The 16611-nt window shown below is 40.3% G+C and overlaps 1 protein-coding gene across 2 annotated transcripts; it reads right to left on the reverse strand.

The window, feature by feature from the left end:
• Positions 1–1270: 1270 nt before the first annotated feature.
• dync1li2 (dynein, cytoplasmic 1, light intermediate chain 2) lies at positions 1271–16015 on the reverse strand. Of its 2 annotated transcripts, none has more exons than XM_069697727.1 (13): positions 15887–16015; positions 15043–15116; positions 14476–14592; positions 14116–14346; positions 9835–9998; positions 8321–8414; positions 7985–8120; positions 7608–7719; positions 7410–7469; positions 6897–6941; positions 6653–6770; positions 5560–5688; positions 1271–4715 (listed from the first exon to the last, which is right to left on the reverse strand). In XM_069697727.1, the coding sequence occupies exons 1-13, from the start codon at positions 15967–15969 to the stop codon at positions 4603–4605; spliced, it is 1476 nt and encodes a 491-aa protein (XP_069553828.1). In that variant the 5' UTR covers positions 15970–16015; the 3' UTR covers positions 1271–4602. The 2 variants fall into 2 exon arrangements, with proteins under 2 accessions (XP_069553828.1, XP_069553829.1); XM_069697728.1 differs by having other exon boundaries at positions 4602–4710.
• Between the last annotated feature and the right edge of the window lie 596 nt (positions 16016–16611).

Genomic DNA, 16611 nt, shown 5'->3' on the forward strand with positions numbered 1-16611 from the left:
CTGTCCAGACCTGTCAAATTTTCCGCATCATGAAACAAAAAAATATGACAAAGGAGACCCTGAACTGTTGAGCAGCTGAAATCCTATTTCAGGCAAGACTGGAACAACATTTCTCTCAGAACTCCAGAAACTGGTCTCCTCCGTCCCCAAACACTTGGTGTTAAAAGAAGTGATGCAAAGCAGTGGTACACATGCCCATGTCCCAACTTTTTTGAGATGCCATTCTGCTGAATCATGTGCAGAATGTGGTTGGACGTTGTTCTGCTGAAATAAACAAGACCTTCCCTGAAAGAGACGTCGTCTGGATGGCAGCATATGTTGCTCCAAAACCTGAATATATCATTCAGCATTAATGCTTCCTTCCAGATGTTCAAGCTACCCATGCCATGTGCACTAATGCATCCCTGTACCATCACAGATGCTGGCTTTAGAACTGAGCTGATAACAAGCTGGATGGTCCCTCTCCTCTTTAACCTGGAGGATGCAGTGTCCATGATTCAGAAAGAAAAAAAAAAAAAATTTTGATTCATCAGACCTCAGGACAGTTTTCCACTTCGCCTCAGTCCATCTTCAATGATCTCAGGTCCAGAGAAGGCAGCGGTGTTTCTGGATCATGTTTCTATCTGGTTTCCTCTTTGCATGGTGGAGTTTTAACCTGCATTAGTGGATGTGGCGTTGAACTGTGTTCACAGGCAATGTTTTTTCAAAAGTGTTCCTGAGCCCATGTAGTGATTTCCCCAACAGATTTGTGTCCGTTTTGAATGCAGTGCTGTCTGAGGGCTCAAAGATCACAGCCATCCTCTAATGGTTTTCAGCCTTGTCCCTTGTGTACAAGATTTCTCCAGATTCTTTGAATGATATTAAGTATTGTAGATGATAAAATACCTCAAATAAATTCTTAAAATTTTTACATTGACGAACATTATTCTTAGATTGTTGCACTATTTCTACATTTACATGTTGCTGTCATCAAATTCAAAAAGAGCACTTATTTTTCATAAAACAATACAATTTCTCCATTTCAACACTTGATACATTGTCTTTGGTCTATTTGCAATGAAATATGGGTTTATGATATTTAAAAATCATTGTATTTGTTTTTATTTACATTTTACACAGCGTCCCAACTTTTTTAGAAACGGGGATGTATAATGGTAAGCAATATGCCATGTGTTATTGTTTCTGTTTGTAATTTAAAGTGGTAAAATGTTATGACGTCACAAGAAAAATCAAATCTAGTATAAAGAGACACAAACATGTGAAACTCAACCAAACTTTGGATTCTTGGTTTTATTGAAGCCAGGGGTCTGATAAACATTTATCTTATCTTTGTCGGCGTAAGAAGCTAGAATCCACATGGCAGCTTAAAGGCTACAGAATTGTGTTAAAGACATACAATCAAACTTCTGAATTATTTCCAGGACACAAAAATGCAGCCAGCCATGTGCTTACAATGTCTTGATATCCTGAATACAAAAGGACTGGAAGCAGAAGCTCAGAGTCTCATAGTAGACTGTCGATAGTGGTCGAAGGCAATTCAGTAAAGGTGAAGAGGCAGTCGCTTACAACTGACATTTGAGTACAAAAGTTACAACAACGGTTCATTATTCAATTCTGGGAGTAACATCCAATCTTTACAAAGAGCAAGTGCAACTTTGAAACCCAGCAGCATGAGAGCACTTCATTCCACTCAGCTAAATGCCAAATTTAACAAGTGTGGCCACGGATTCTCAACAGAAATCAATGAGGTTAGTGACATTTTGAAAAGCCTTGTAAACAGGGGCAAAAACAACATTTGACAACAACAACAAAAAAACAGGCTCAAGGGGGATATAAACACAAACAAGGGGACAAGTCATGAGCAAAAAGGACAAACCTGAAAATTAATGGACATTGTTTTGGGTTTATCTCCTTCAAGATGTGCCAAAAACATCCATAGCAAAGGTGTCATGAAAACGATTACAAGACTGATATTAAATTTGAAGGGGTTATTCCATGAATCGCCACCAGAGGCTCCTTTAATAGCTTCGGGAGCAAATGCAGGTAAATAATGCATATTTACTGTGTATGTTAACCTATTGGTTCATTACTAAATGCTCTAAAATGGCAAGGCAAAAGAAAATATGCATTGTGTATATTTAACTGTAGAAACAGGGAACTAATATAAGTGTCCAAGGAAAAGTGCTTATTTCAACATGTGGCAGGGTGCTGCTCCCGGCTGCTCTTAAATTGTTTTCCATCCCCTTCAGCAAAACAACCCTCAGGTTCACATTCCACCCGGTCACCAAAAAAACAAAACGAATAAAAGCTTCATTTTGATCAAAGTAAATCCATCATTTTCACAAATGGATAAAACAGACTTGTTGTCATTCCCTTACAGAGCAAAAAAAAAAAAAAAATGTTAAACCCAAATGGCAATATATTTGTAGAGCAGTTCAGAGAAATTACCAAAACCTACTGTAACACAAGTATGGTTGTTTCTGTCCCGACAGACTTGAGTAGCCATTTCTACTATTTTACAGTGTTATGCAAAACAAGGCAGGTCTGATGTTTGGAGTGCAAGGGCTCCATGCAAACACAGGACAAAAAAAAAAAAGGCTACTGGTTAATCTTATGGATGTCTACCGACTACAAACGCAGAAAATAGAGATTAATGCATCTTTGGTTCCATGTCCCAATTCACTCCAGGTTCCATTTATTTTTGACATTATTGGAATAGCAAATAGCTACTCTCCTCAGACTTGCCATTAATTCTGTAAAAGCTACCGATGTACACTATCCATAGGATTAAGTAGGATCTTGCGAACAGACTTAAGAATGACAATGTGCACTTAATTAATTCTGATCACGGTGTCATGAAACCATAAATATTATTACAGATTATTTGATATGGTACAGTATAATTGCTTTAATTAAAAATAATAGAAATGACATGAGACAATTAAGCAACCCCTTAAGGACACAAATGAGTAAAGAGCATTCCTGTGAAGGCAGGGTGCCTAGAGCGAGACAAACTGTTAGCTGTACATTGAAGGCAAAGGTTGTCATTTTAAAGGGCACTAAAAAAAAGGGCCAGACAAAAAGACCTGACTGGACAAACAGGTTTCCTACAGGGATGTTTCTACAGCTACTTCATGTAGAAACTGGGAATGTTTTAACTGACATGCGAAGTACAGTGTGAATAAAACATGAGAAACCAAAGGACAGTGATGTCAAACACTGGAGGATACAATATCTCATTTTGTACGAACCACAGCAAATAGTTGTGTATTTTGGCTGCAAAACGAGTGGTTTCAACCACAGCAAGTCAGGGGGAACTCAAAAAGTTCCATCATGTGGTTTCTTCTTAATATTAGCAGCCTTTACAGTTTGTTTGAAGGCATTCAATCTATTAAACACTATCAACTAGGCCACAGAAATCGTATTTCTGAAAAATAACAGAGACCACAGGCTTGTTGTACATTAACAAAAATGTAAAACGAAATAAATTATTTGGATGACAAGAAGTGGACAAACAACCTTTTAACCGATGGTGCTACAGTGCATTTCCTCTTGCGCAGACAAGCACCTCTACTATGACACAAACAGCTAACTGTGCGAGGCACTTAGGAGTTACAGTAGGAAAGATGCTGCCCTCCCCCCTCCCCCAAATATACACACCAGTAGCTAAAGAAGCAATTCTGCTGCAACCTCGAAGCCTCTCAAATCCCAACCAGTCGCATTTAGTCGAAGAAGCTATTTTCAGAATTTGGACAGAAATGCATTTTATACAAAAATCAAGTTAACCTGAATATTTTTTTTTTTTTTATTATGTATATTTACAGAATCCTTCGAGATGACTAGGGAAAATTATGATACGCTATCAGCTAAGTGGACATGTCATATTAGTGTCATGATGTCAATGGCATTTTAACACGTCATGTGATACAGATGAATGTTTCCTTAAACCAATAAATGGTGCACAAAATAAAATAAAAAAGGAGGAACTTTGTATAAATACATCAGCATCATATCCAACATTTTTTTGTGCAAGTATTTCAATTACTTTTCTCAATGAATAGATTTGTTTAAATAGCTTTCCAATCGCAACCAAATTCCTCCCATGAACCAGAGGCCACAGGACCAGTATACATTTACCATTCCTTGAACCCACTAGGAGAGTTTTGCCCCAGAAACTGGGGGGCCCGCAGCCCAGCACATCGGGGTGGCTGCCGGGGAGCGTGCACACTTTTCCATAAACTGACATCCCTCACAAAATAACATTTAACAGTGGAAGAGAGGACAGAAATAAAGCCAAGCCTTCAGCACCTCTCATCTCATCAACAGCTCCGTCTCTGTTCTCTCTCTTTCTTTCTTTTTTTTTTTCTTTCTTTCTCTCTCTCTCTCTCTCTCTCTCTCTCTCTCTCGCTCTCTTCCCATCTCACCAAAACATCTGATAGCATCTGAACCTCATTTGGTGAAACCACTGTGTGTGCTGACTGATATAGGTGTTGGGAATTTGGTCAATTTTTTTTTTCTTTTTTTTCTTTTTTATGCTCACATGTACATATATGTTTTTCCAGAGTATTAACGCAGTGGACGATGCAGCTGTTTTTGTTGCCTTCACGCTTCGTTCTCTGTCGGCGGTGGTATGTTGTTAGCTGAAACCATGGAGTCTTGTTTGCGAGCCATCCTGTCCAACTCAGCCTGGACATCAGTCAAACCCGGCTTCTGCCCTTGGAAAAAACAGGAGACAAAGCCCAAAAGTAATCTCCTGTAGCTTCTGTGTGTGTTCATAAATGAACAGTTTTCTATGGGCAGCAAGCAGATGGATGGGGGTTGGATGGCGATGCGTTTCCATGCTGGTGATTGGCGGCTTGTTGCCATGGTTAACACACACATGCAAAATGAGTCATGAGACAAAGGGACCATGTGCTCATGCGTTATCCTTTCAGCTGGGTCTCCGAGATGTTTACAATGCTCAGTGCCAGAAGCAAAGGTACATGTCAGTGGTCACAGGCAGACAGATGAGTTATGCGATCATTTCTTCAACATTTCGCTCCGTACATTCACCGATTTCACAAACAGTATCTAGGTTAAAAAACAAAACTAATAACAACTGTTGACATGCACAACAGCTGAGGTTACTCGAGTAGAACAAGAGGTAAATTAGTTAAGCAGCAGAGCTGTGGGATATGGCATGGTGTGAGTGACATTTAGTTTCATGGGGGCACTTATGAAGGGTGGTTTGGTTCATACAGGCCTGTCACAAGTTTCCTCAGCTGTCAGAAGTTCAGTCAAAGAGGACAACTTTTCTTTTAACCTTCTCACTCAGACTGTAGAGATAAAACTCCAGACAGCAAAATGGTCTCTAACAACAAAGGCCTTGTTTTCTAACTTCTAACCGTGTGCTCTGAGATGAATCTAAATGTGCACGATGCTGTACTCTACAACACTCATTTTCCTTTATAACTGCTTTGGTAAAAACTGACAACCTGTAAGAAAGAAGGTTTTTTAAAAACGTGAGGCTGTCATTTTCACTGACATCAGAGGTGAAACCACTGGAATAAAAGGTTGTACCTGTTTTCTTGGCGGACCCTTGCACGCCAGCTCCAACTGCTCCAGCTCCTGGGCTCCCCGGGGCTCCGGTCTTTTTACTCAACAGACTGTTGAAGAAGTTAGCCAGCACTCCCTCATTGGCAGCCCCCGCTGCAGGAGAAATACCTCTGCATTAATCAAATCTGAATTTCTTATCAAAGAAAGCTGGATGGAGAAAACACCTTTTTAATGAATAACTTTTACACATTCTTACTTGATACAAGCTTTCACGTACTACACTTAATTACTGAGCAGCTGGATACCTTCTCCAAACTAAGACCGCTGAGAACACAGGCTGATGATTTATATGTTATCTTGATTTAATCGTTAACATCACCTCATGGTATCATGCCAAGTTAGTACTCTGGGGTAGCTTCAATTACTTCTTTCCAAATACACATATATTATTCCTGAAGTTGAAGACAAAATCTCTAACTCCTATCATGTGGTGGGGTCGAGCATTCATAACACCCTCTCTCTGTAGATCTTTGATATTAATAGAGAAACACTTCCCAATATGTCCTTTATCAGGATACAATGTGTTGATACGCTGCTACAAACACAGACAACTTTACTTTGTGAGCTCTAAGTTTCTTTATTCAGAGTAAAAAAAAAAGCCCAAAAATCCTTTAAAGTATGAAACTTTAACTCCACTGGCATCACGAGCCAAAACCACAACCAATGAGGATTATAACACTTCTATTAAATCTAGTAAAAAGTGTTTTTTGTTTGTTTGTTTTTTTTTTTTAAAGTTAGAATACACAAGCATTTAATAATTGACTATTTCTTCCTTCTTCTGGCCAGCACAGGAGATGTACAGGAACCCACTGGTGCATGAATTATTCTAGTGTTACCTCTTGGGGGCAGTGGTGCATCACTAAAGGAAAACTTTGCTCAGCTGAAAGATCAAAGATAAATGGAAAGGGCTGCAATCAAAGCCGTTTTGGGGGGTCCAAACACTGGTTTCAATGATGAATATAGATGGTGAAAGAGAATCCTGAATTCACAGAAAAGGACTGTGCAAGTCCCTTGAACAAACTCTCCGAACTAGGCACTTAAAAATAAATTCCCTTACCTTTCATGTTGGGGTCAGGCTTTTTGACGGCAGCCATCGGTGAGCCGCTGGTTACAGTTGGTTGGCCGGCGCGACCCGCAGGCCTGGGAGACCCTGAAGCTGTCCGTCCTGGAGACTCCTGAGACACAGAAACCAGAACAGTTACGTTTGTCTGTCTAGAACAACAAATATAATGTGCCAAATTGAAAAAATAAATCCATCTATTACTTAAGATTCCACATTCGAGGGATCTGAGGACACTTACTGTTGCTCCTCTTGTTGGTGTGGCTGGCTGCTTTGATAACAAAGACTGTAAAGAAAATTTTAAAAAAAAGTTCACAGTGAATGGCTTGCTTTAGATGTGACTTATAATTCCAACAATAAGTTTTTATATATTCACAGTAACCGATTCACTTCCTGGAAAAAAAAAAAAAAAACTCATTTGAACTTGATGCAAAGAAACCTAAACAAACAATATGGACAATCCTCTAAAGTGCAAAGTGGAAGCTTAGGTTTTTTTTTTTTTTAAACTGGCCTTCCTAGTTTATTTAGCTAAAAAATAGGAAGTAATGTTACTCGTCATGACACACGAGTGCAATATACAAATTTGTTTGCAAAAATGGCCATTCATGATCACCACAAAAAAACCTGGTCCTTTAATCAAGCAGTTCACCACATTTTAGCCAAATCTGTTTGTAGTTTTTGTAATGTATCTTTGTCACAATCTCAGCAGCTGCTTACAGAAATCCTAAAATCCACAACAAAGACGGACACATACCTGTTGCTTCATCAGGAACACCTGCTCGTCCTCGGCATTTATCTCTTTGTCATGAACCAACTGTGAGGAAGAACAAAGCAGAAAAAGAAAGCTATTCAAAATAAGAGGAGACTTAAGAGTTCAATGGAAATATGCTCTGAAATACTTACTGCTGTAATGTTTTGATGTTAACCTTCAAGTTTATTTACATTGCCATACCTTTCGTACTGGAGGATTTGTGATAAAATCTTCAAATGGATCTTCAGGTTTGACTGTTGTGAGGTTTTCATGCAAAATCCCAATTTTCTTCTCATTATCCCATCCAGACGGACTAAGAAGGAAGGAAGAGGCCGTTCACATGCAGTGGGTGGAATGAAAATCTGTTGTACATTAGTGAATACTTCCTTGGAATAAAAATGAGAAAAAGTTTTTGGTGTGCCACAACATCTGACACAAAGAGGGCAACGCACACATTGTGTGGTTAGAAACAGTAACATAAATGTTATAATTATGACAGTCCTTTTTGAGACAGCAGTGAAACCATGATGAACTGAAAAAAAAAAAAAAAAAATGTGCAAATCTCCAGCTTCACTTACATGAACACTGCATCCTTCTCCACCACTAAGGCAGGTGTGATGAACTGAAAGTCATACAACTTATGTACTATATATTTGTAAAGCAGGCCCAGGTTCTTCTCCTCTTTGACTGACGTATAGATCAGGCCAGCTCCATCTATTTAATTCAGTTAAGGCAACTGAGCAGTTGTTTGGGCAACTTCGTAGATGGTAGATTGAAAATAAATATCAAGGGCTATAACATAAAAAAAAATAAAAAAGGAACTGAAATATGACCCGTTTCTGTTTGAACAGTCCATGTTATAAATATAACGAGCACTGTGATACAGTTACAGACCATTATGCATGAAAGGATACATTGTAAGCAGAACCGCCTGATGTGGGACTGGATGAAATCGAAGTGCTCCTCTCTGTAGTCATGCTCCTTCTCTAGTACGCCGACTGCATCACACTGAAGAACGAAAGAGTAAAAGAGGCAGAGAGATAAATATTTTAGTGACAGAGACAATAAAATGTTCCCACTGTCGAGGAGAGACACAGGCGACACACACATCGATACATTCAGCCTTCAGGGCTGTCTATATTCTACATGCTGCTTTTCAGTCAGTAAGACGGAACTCTGATAAGCAGAAGATGAACAGACCAACTGTTTTCTTGTTGTTTGTGATATCAGTCTGCCTGGTGACGAGCGTTTGGGCAACCACCGAAAGTTATCTGGTGCTGACAGTGACAGCAGGTGAGTGAGGTAGGGCGGGGTGGGGCGAGGGCGTGCAAATTTGCAATTGGAAAGCTCTCAGACAACATTTTCATGTGTGCTGCCTACTGAAACATTCCCTCAGGGTTTGAAGTGGTTGTGGAGCATCAGAAACATGATAAGAAGTCAGAACATTTCACGTTTTTTTAAGTATCTATTGCTAAGATGAAGTGGTAAACTACAAAGAAGGGTCTTAAACAAAGACTTTTTCTACCAAGCTGATTCAGGTTTTTTTCTATACAGAGAAAAAAAAGGGGACATTCACCATTTTCTAGTCACAACTACCATGTGAAGCTCTGCTGACGACTGTGCAGTACCTTTTAGCACAGTCTTAGCCCGGGGGAGGGGGGGGGTTAACTAGCAAGTATAATGGCAGCTTTTTATTAGAGGATACTGCCTCACAAAGCGCAACATAAAAGTAAAAGCATATATATAAGTTAACGTTAATGTATCAGTGGGGGAAGGATGGACTCTATATAGGGTCAACCTGCTCACCCTGTTGGCATTTCAAGAACCCATCAAATGAAACCAGGAGTGAGGGCAGCTGTCTGGTTGTTAAAGAAGACTTTGTTTGTCTCAGGCAACCAAAGGCTAGTTGGAGACGTACGCATCTACTGGCCAGAAGGGGGTTGTAAAAGATAGTTTAGAAAATCTATGGATCACGACTGTAGGTGGTTCCAAACCCATGGTCTGAAAATATCTCTGGACTTTTCTGAGGTTGTTGTTGAAGTAACAGCACTTTGAGGAGCTCTTTGAAGCAAATGGACAAAAACCCTCTGAGCAGAAAGCGACGGCTTGTTGTCATGAAAACAGATTGCAGGTATAATTCTTTTAAAAAAAAAAAACTGTAGCGGCTGCATGGACACGCATACAAACAGCAACCAACTTTTTGTGTTAGCAGAGGTTGTTGTCTTGTGTAGCCAAAGGAACAATATTATTGTCCTGCAGCCATGATTAAGTATTCCACCCTTACAAATGTCCTACCAAAGACATCTCTGAAAAACTTTGATCGATTAGTAGACCTTTTATAGCAACGCAAAAACACCAGTTGTGTTTAGACAAGAGTTTAGGGCTTCACACATAATACCTTTTGGACTTAAAGAAGGGTTTACTGTACCTTTGTGCAAACTATTAGCACTGGAATGCCCAGGTTGTGTGTGAGTGTGTTGTCCCCAAGTGGTAACACAATGGCCTCGTCTTCCCCTGCTGGTGGGGCCCGTCGCTGTGGGGAGGATGGGGAGGCATCCTCTGGTTCCGTGTACTCTTGGAAGGCTTTCACCACTAGGGGAAACACAAAACAACTTAAAGATTAGTGAACAAGGAAAAATGAAGATTAGTTCAGTTTCCAATATCTTTATCTGCCTCGCCCTTTCTCCTCTCTGGTTAATGATCATGCTTTGTCTTATAGGCTTAGTCATCATGGCCATAAGCTTTTTCACCCGCTTTTAATGCCACAGTTTTTATACAATAAATGAGTTGGTTGTTTTTTTTAAGTGTATTTTTTAATACAAAAGTTTTTTTATGTCAAATGTAATATATATATATATATATAAAAGATCTCATCCAGTTCCAGTAAGCAGAAATAAAGATCTGAACCAACAGTGGTCATGAGGAGCAGGGTCAACCTGACTCTCTCCTCCTTGCAACAAAATAAAAATGCCCTTCTTTCAACAATTGGTATCAGCTTGTCTGTACTTTTAAATGCATTCAATTTCATTACAATAATAAGATAAAAACAGAATAACTCTCTTTCAGAATACAACAGAAAAGCAAAATGTATACAAAGTAAATGATGTGCAAATAAAAATATGGATAACACAAAAACCCAGAGCTGACCTTAAAAGTTCTGATGGTCTGTCTTTAGTGTCTCTGTAGCTCCCACATGTTATTTTTTAAGGGCCACGTGATCTTTGCTGGTACCTTTGGTGAACCTACTGACACACTTGGGGCTTCTGCAACACCATGATGCAGAACTATAAACCTGGTTTCATAGAGCAGCTTTGATTGCTGTGCACAGCCTTAAAATACAGTCTGTCCCCCAGATTAGATCATAGCGTCAACACCACATAAATGTCACTTGACTGGCAAATTACAAAATGACAGCTTCTGCCCAGTGACTTTCCAAATTTAAATGTATGTACAACAAGTAATTGCTGTATGTGTACAGTGTAATATCACTGAAAGATAATGTTACATTTCCACAGTTATTTTACAGGGTTTGGGTATAAAGTAGAAAAAGATAAATAAATGGCATCCTTCATGCTTCTGTTGTTCAGCTGTCCAGACATTCACAAAGCTGCAATGTGAGGCGGTGGGGGTGGTGGGGTTATGTGCAGGAAGCTTTGGCCTACTTCCTTAGGAGCTTTGAGAATGCAGTCAGGGACACCCACAAAGCCAAATTGAGTTGCTGTTTTGAGTCAACCCTTTTCCTTCCAGACATGGGATTTTGTACATGGGACAAGAAGTGGTGCTCTAAGCAATCTAAAGAGAACCCCTCGTGAGATACAGGATTACACAAATCCAGCAAATATGCACAAATAGGCTCAAGTATGTACATTAAGGCACATGGACAGTAATTACATGCAGATTTAACACCATCCAAAAGGAGGATTTATGAAAAACTCTGGATATTTTTTTGTTTTGTTTTTTTACCCAACCAAAGCTTAAATGCAGATATATAAAGTACAAAGACTGACACCGAACAGAAAAAAAGGGAATGGCCGCTAAAAGCAGCGAGACCTTCATCTCATCCTTTCTGTTTCATAGACATGGAGCCACACAGGAAACAATGACTGTAGATGTGGCACAAAACTAGGAAATACTGAACGGAAACAAACAGGAGACCTGATAAATAAAGCGTTAATCAAAACATAACAATGTTCACTTTACTGACGGTGTTTTAGATAAAGCCGTATTTTGACTGGTCAGAAAAAAACCTGTTTAAGAAAGATTATAGTATCTACTAACAAACACATCCAACATTATTTTCAGTAGTAACCCTGGGGCCTTGTCTCCCCCACAGCAGTGTCTGAGGAAGCAGTGGATTGTGTGGTTGGTTTAGTAGCTTTGACACGTGTGTTCACCATGATTTAAAACCAGCACGGGGTGAGTAAAGGATGTTAAAAAGAGATTGAGCACCGAGTGTCACTTTAAAATGAAACAAAAAAAAATCCACAGACAGACTTTGCCCCACTAGGACCTACTTATCTGCTCCACAAACAAAGGTGAGGTCAAAATACATCGGCGCTGACTTCTCAGCCTTCAATAAAATAAATATTCTTTCCTTAGCAAACGTACCTCGAAGAATATATATACTTTATAGAAACAAAGGACTGGACCTGATGTCAATAAAAGTCTTTTCTGGCCAACTCTGTGTTTAATAAGCAAATTTGAGTCTTTTTGCTGTTTTAAGGCAAACTCAAGTTTTGCATTTTAAACTGTTTACTACTTAATAATACTGCTTCAAAACAAAGCAGTCCAGATGTTTGCCTTCACAGACTAGCTACAGAAACTGTGGCTAAGAAAATGATTGTCTCATAACTTCCACACAAGCCACTGAGTCAAATATTTCTCATTCAACATGCAGTAGCAGCAGTGGGTTGATCCTGTAATTTGGCCTGAGACGACTCCAGGAACCAACCTACTTCAGTTACAGCACAGCAGGACTCAGAACGTCCAGCCCACTGACTGAAATCAGACCAACTCAGCTTACGTCCTTTCCTTTTCCTGGCGCTGCTGTAGGAGGGGAGGGAGCCATGATGCAAGATGCCTGCAACACTCTCTGGACAAAAGCCACTCAGACACACTTCCAGTCTGTCAGCTCATCTCAGTCACTACACACTCATGTCCACAAATACATGATCTGACTGGGTCTCACCAATCTGCTACTTTAATTAGAACTGACATGCTTAAAGACAGTTTAACAGGATGACAGACTCGGCTCAACTGAATGTCCGACCATGTCAATGGGTGGAGTCTAAACATTTGGCCAAAGAGAGAAAGTAGAAGGAACTCTCAGGAAATCTGACAAACCTAAAGTTAAGCTTCAAAAACAGACCAAATTGTAAAGATTAAAAAAAAAAAACTTTTAGAGTACTGACAATCAAACAACAACATTTCCAAGCAAACAAAGGCTCAAGCTAAGATCTACTGAAAACTACGCTGCATTGTATCTGTCAATGTTAACAAACACAGCTACTTGAAGTGAAGGAGATTAGCACAGCAAGTTCAAAATGAGAACCAATCCTAACTCCTTATACCCAAAAGTGTTTGTAGTTAGGAGTGCTTTTGTCACCACTTGGTGAACAGCTTCATTTTTCCTTCACAGATTTTGCAGCAGACTACTTGTTCGCACTCGTCTCCGTACGGGCGTGTTATATGTTGAACCTGTGCTGTCAAATTCACCTGCAGTCATTAAACAATTAGACTTCTCTGTGCAAAGTTCTCTCAGACTTTTAAGAGTAATAAGTGTTGAGGCAGACAAGAAGCTTCTGCACAGCCCTGCAGGCTGAACTAACTCCTCTAAAGAGCAACAATCTTTCCAAACACAAAAGTACTGTTCATAAGTGAGCGATGACCAGTTCTAAAATTAACAAGGGAACAACATCCGAGTACATCACCCTCATTGATCTGCAGAACTTGCCTCCAGCCAGAGCACACAGCTGAGGATCATGGGCCTCTCTGAGGATCCATGACCATGTGTAATGTTACACAGTGTTCGTCTGCCATGCAAATCAGCAACCAAGCTCTCCTTGTTCCCAGCAGCCAGTCAGCAAGGAGTCTGGAGCTGATTATGCAAGACTCCCATTGTGTCCACTCTGGGATGTTTCAGGCACCTTTGCTGTGTACTGCTTCTTTTTAGCTCTTTCCTCTAATAGACAATTCAGCAAAATGTATGCATGTGATGTTTCCATTTTGAAGACATAAAGACACTTTACATCAATCTGTGGTCCACTTTAACAAAACCAAGACACATTCAGATGTATGCTACCTCTTACAGCATTTTAACTCACAGTTATCAATCCATACATCAAATTCAATTCAATATTCTGTTTTAGTATTTTATGTTCAATTTCAATTAAGAATGGTCAACCAGGGAAGAAGCAAGCTGTATGATAAAAATGTACATAACCTAATCTGGGAAATTCGACTACTACTGAACCGTACAATAAAAACCGGATATCTTAGAAGTACCCTTGACCTCTGAAAATGTGACTCATCATGGTTAAATATCCAGCAAGAATAAACTTCCACAAACAGGAGCTACGTTTTCAAAATAAAAGCCTGGTGTTCACTATCAGTGCTCACATAATCAAAGCTGTGTTAAAACTGATGTTTCATTTTGATAACATCCACAAAGTTAGTCAAGTGTGGGTGCAGAAAGTCAACCACGACTTACTCTTCTGCTCCAATTCTCTCATGTCCTCTGGAGGAATCTTGAGCTTGTCAACATGGTCACGTAGCACGCTGGCCCACTTCTGCAGCGACTCCATAATGGTCCAGGGCCGCGACATGTCCGCAACAAACACGGCTAGACAGTCGGGTAGTGACTTAGTGGTAACCGCAAACTTAAGAAGGCCTTTGTGGTATAGATCCCCATCCAGGATCCAGACGTTACAGCGAGTAAAGTCTGCAAAAAAAAAAAAAAAAAGAAGAAGAAGAAAGAAGCAGGTAAATAGAAGCAATACCGTTACCGTTTGAAAGCACTGTTATATTGCCGAGGCTACATCTACAGAAAAGCTGCTGGAGGTGAACTCACCATCCCGCTCCTCATCGTGGACATTTAAGTACAGATACTCCAGCCCCCTGCCTTTCTTGTTGTGTTCAGCTTCTTGAAGTTTGGCCATGAGTGTTGATTTTCCTGATCCATCCTCACCTGCAAGATATTTTATTTATAATGACATCTTAAACAACAGTAATTGTATGATGTACCAATGTGACAATAAATAATTCGCTTTAATACTCCTTTGTACTAGGAAAGCATATCCGGACACATTCATTCAAATGCATAGAAAGGGCACACTGTCACACAAATCATCTCCATCAAAAGCGGTGTTTCTCACAGTTTTGGGCCCATCCCAAATAAACACCACCCCGCCCAAAACCACTTCTCATTAATGTTGTGTTCATTATGTCTTCGGATCAAAAAAAAAAAAAAAAAAACGTGGGAAACTATTCAGCTGAAATTGCGGATTGTTGAATAATTAGAGACATTTAAATATGCAGTGATTCCCTTGTGTCCGTCCACTCCTCTTTGGGTCGAGCCCCACAAACACACAGCAGAAACACCGACTTTCACACCTGTGGTGTTATAACCAATACTCACCGAATACCAGGATGTTTTTTCCTGATGGCAACTTTGAACTCGATGTGGTGGAAACTTCACTCAGTATTGAGGTCCTAAAAGAGGAACGAGACTTTATAAGAAAAACAGGCCGATGTCACGTGTGACTTAGATCACACTGACAGCTCCGCATCCGGAAACAGAAGTGGATATCAAACAGCGGCCGGTCAGCTGACGTTAACCGTTACTTTGTTGTTGGCCCGGTGACGAGTCCACGACAACAACAACAACAAAAAAAAAAAAACAGGAAATGGTAAATCCTCTCCACTTGACCGGCGCGTTAGAATTAAGTAGCTCATCTGAATCCATGAAAACATGACAAGTTAAAGCAATAACAGATAATGACCCACGCTTCATAAAACCGATATTATTATTTCAACACGTTTCGATTAATCGGTTACGCTGTCGGCTAGCTTGTTACCGCTCCAGTTAGCTGGCTGTACCCTTCATAAAAGGAGCCTGCAGCTCTCGTTTTGGTCACGAACTGTCAAAAAGCCCCCGCTGGACTCCGAAAGGCTCTCTGGAGCTCGGGACTCGCTCGACAACATTTACTGTGTTTATTAAAACAAAAAACAAACAAAAAACTCGCCGACGAACAAGTTCACCAGGTTAAACTACAACGCAGCTTCGGCTAATCAGCGGCTAGCTGACCTGCTAACGTGACTGCTAGCCGGGTGGCCGGTGTCGGAGAGGCAGCAGCCGGCGGTGACAAAGCAGAACCGCGGCGGCGGCTGCGCTTCTCCCCCCCCGAGAAGGGCTCTTCGACAAGGCGTGAAGTCGTGTTAAAAAAAATAAATTAAAAAAAAAAAAGAGTTGCAGAACTTGCCAAAGGTTTTGTCCTTCTTCCTCTTCGTTGTTATTTTCTGCCCCAGCTGCGCCCGGGAGCTGTTTCTCCAGAACGGGAGCCATCTTCTCTCTCGACAACCACAAAGACGAGGCCCCGCCGCTGCTCGCCCGCCGCTAAGCACCGCCCTCATACAAAGCGGCAACAAAAGGGTGCGTTAGATTCGCTGACCGGTGCGCCGCGCCGCGACTCAGAATACACTTTTTGGACATTCGACTATTAGTTTTCATTGTTTTAATAAATATTCTTACGAAGACATACTTTTATGTTGTATCGTAGTAATTGCATGTATGTAAAAGATTATTTGGCTGTTTTTATAGTTCAAACATGGGGGAGGGGGGGAGGGGGGGGTCAAACCATCGAGCGGTACCTCTGGCCACATCCCAATGCATGATGTCATAGCCTTTTTGTTTTTTTCCTTCTTTTAACAGCTGATAGAGGACACCGTGATAATCATTACCTTGTGGATAAAATACTTACAAGCTCGGCTCTCTGTGATTCAGTGTGAATTGAAACTGTAATTTTTGTTTCTACAAACGTATTAGTTAAGTCAATCCATTCAAGTGGCATTTTGTGCTCTCTTCAAGCACATTTGTATTTCTGCTAGAAAAAAAAGCAAGGAATTGGGGGTTTGAGAGAGGTTACGAATGTCCATCAGGCCATAGATATACCTGAACACATCACTGATTCAATGATATAAGATGTGT

This window comes from Brachyistius frenatus, unplaced genomic scaffold (genome assembly GCF_029030835.1).
Source record: "Brachyistius frenatus isolate BFR_SWC_R1_liver_20210118 unplaced genomic scaffold, ASM2903083v1 Contig_24, whole genome shotgun sequence".
NCBI lineage: Eukaryota > Metazoa > Chordata > Actinopteri > Embiotocidae > Brachyistius > Brachyistius frenatus.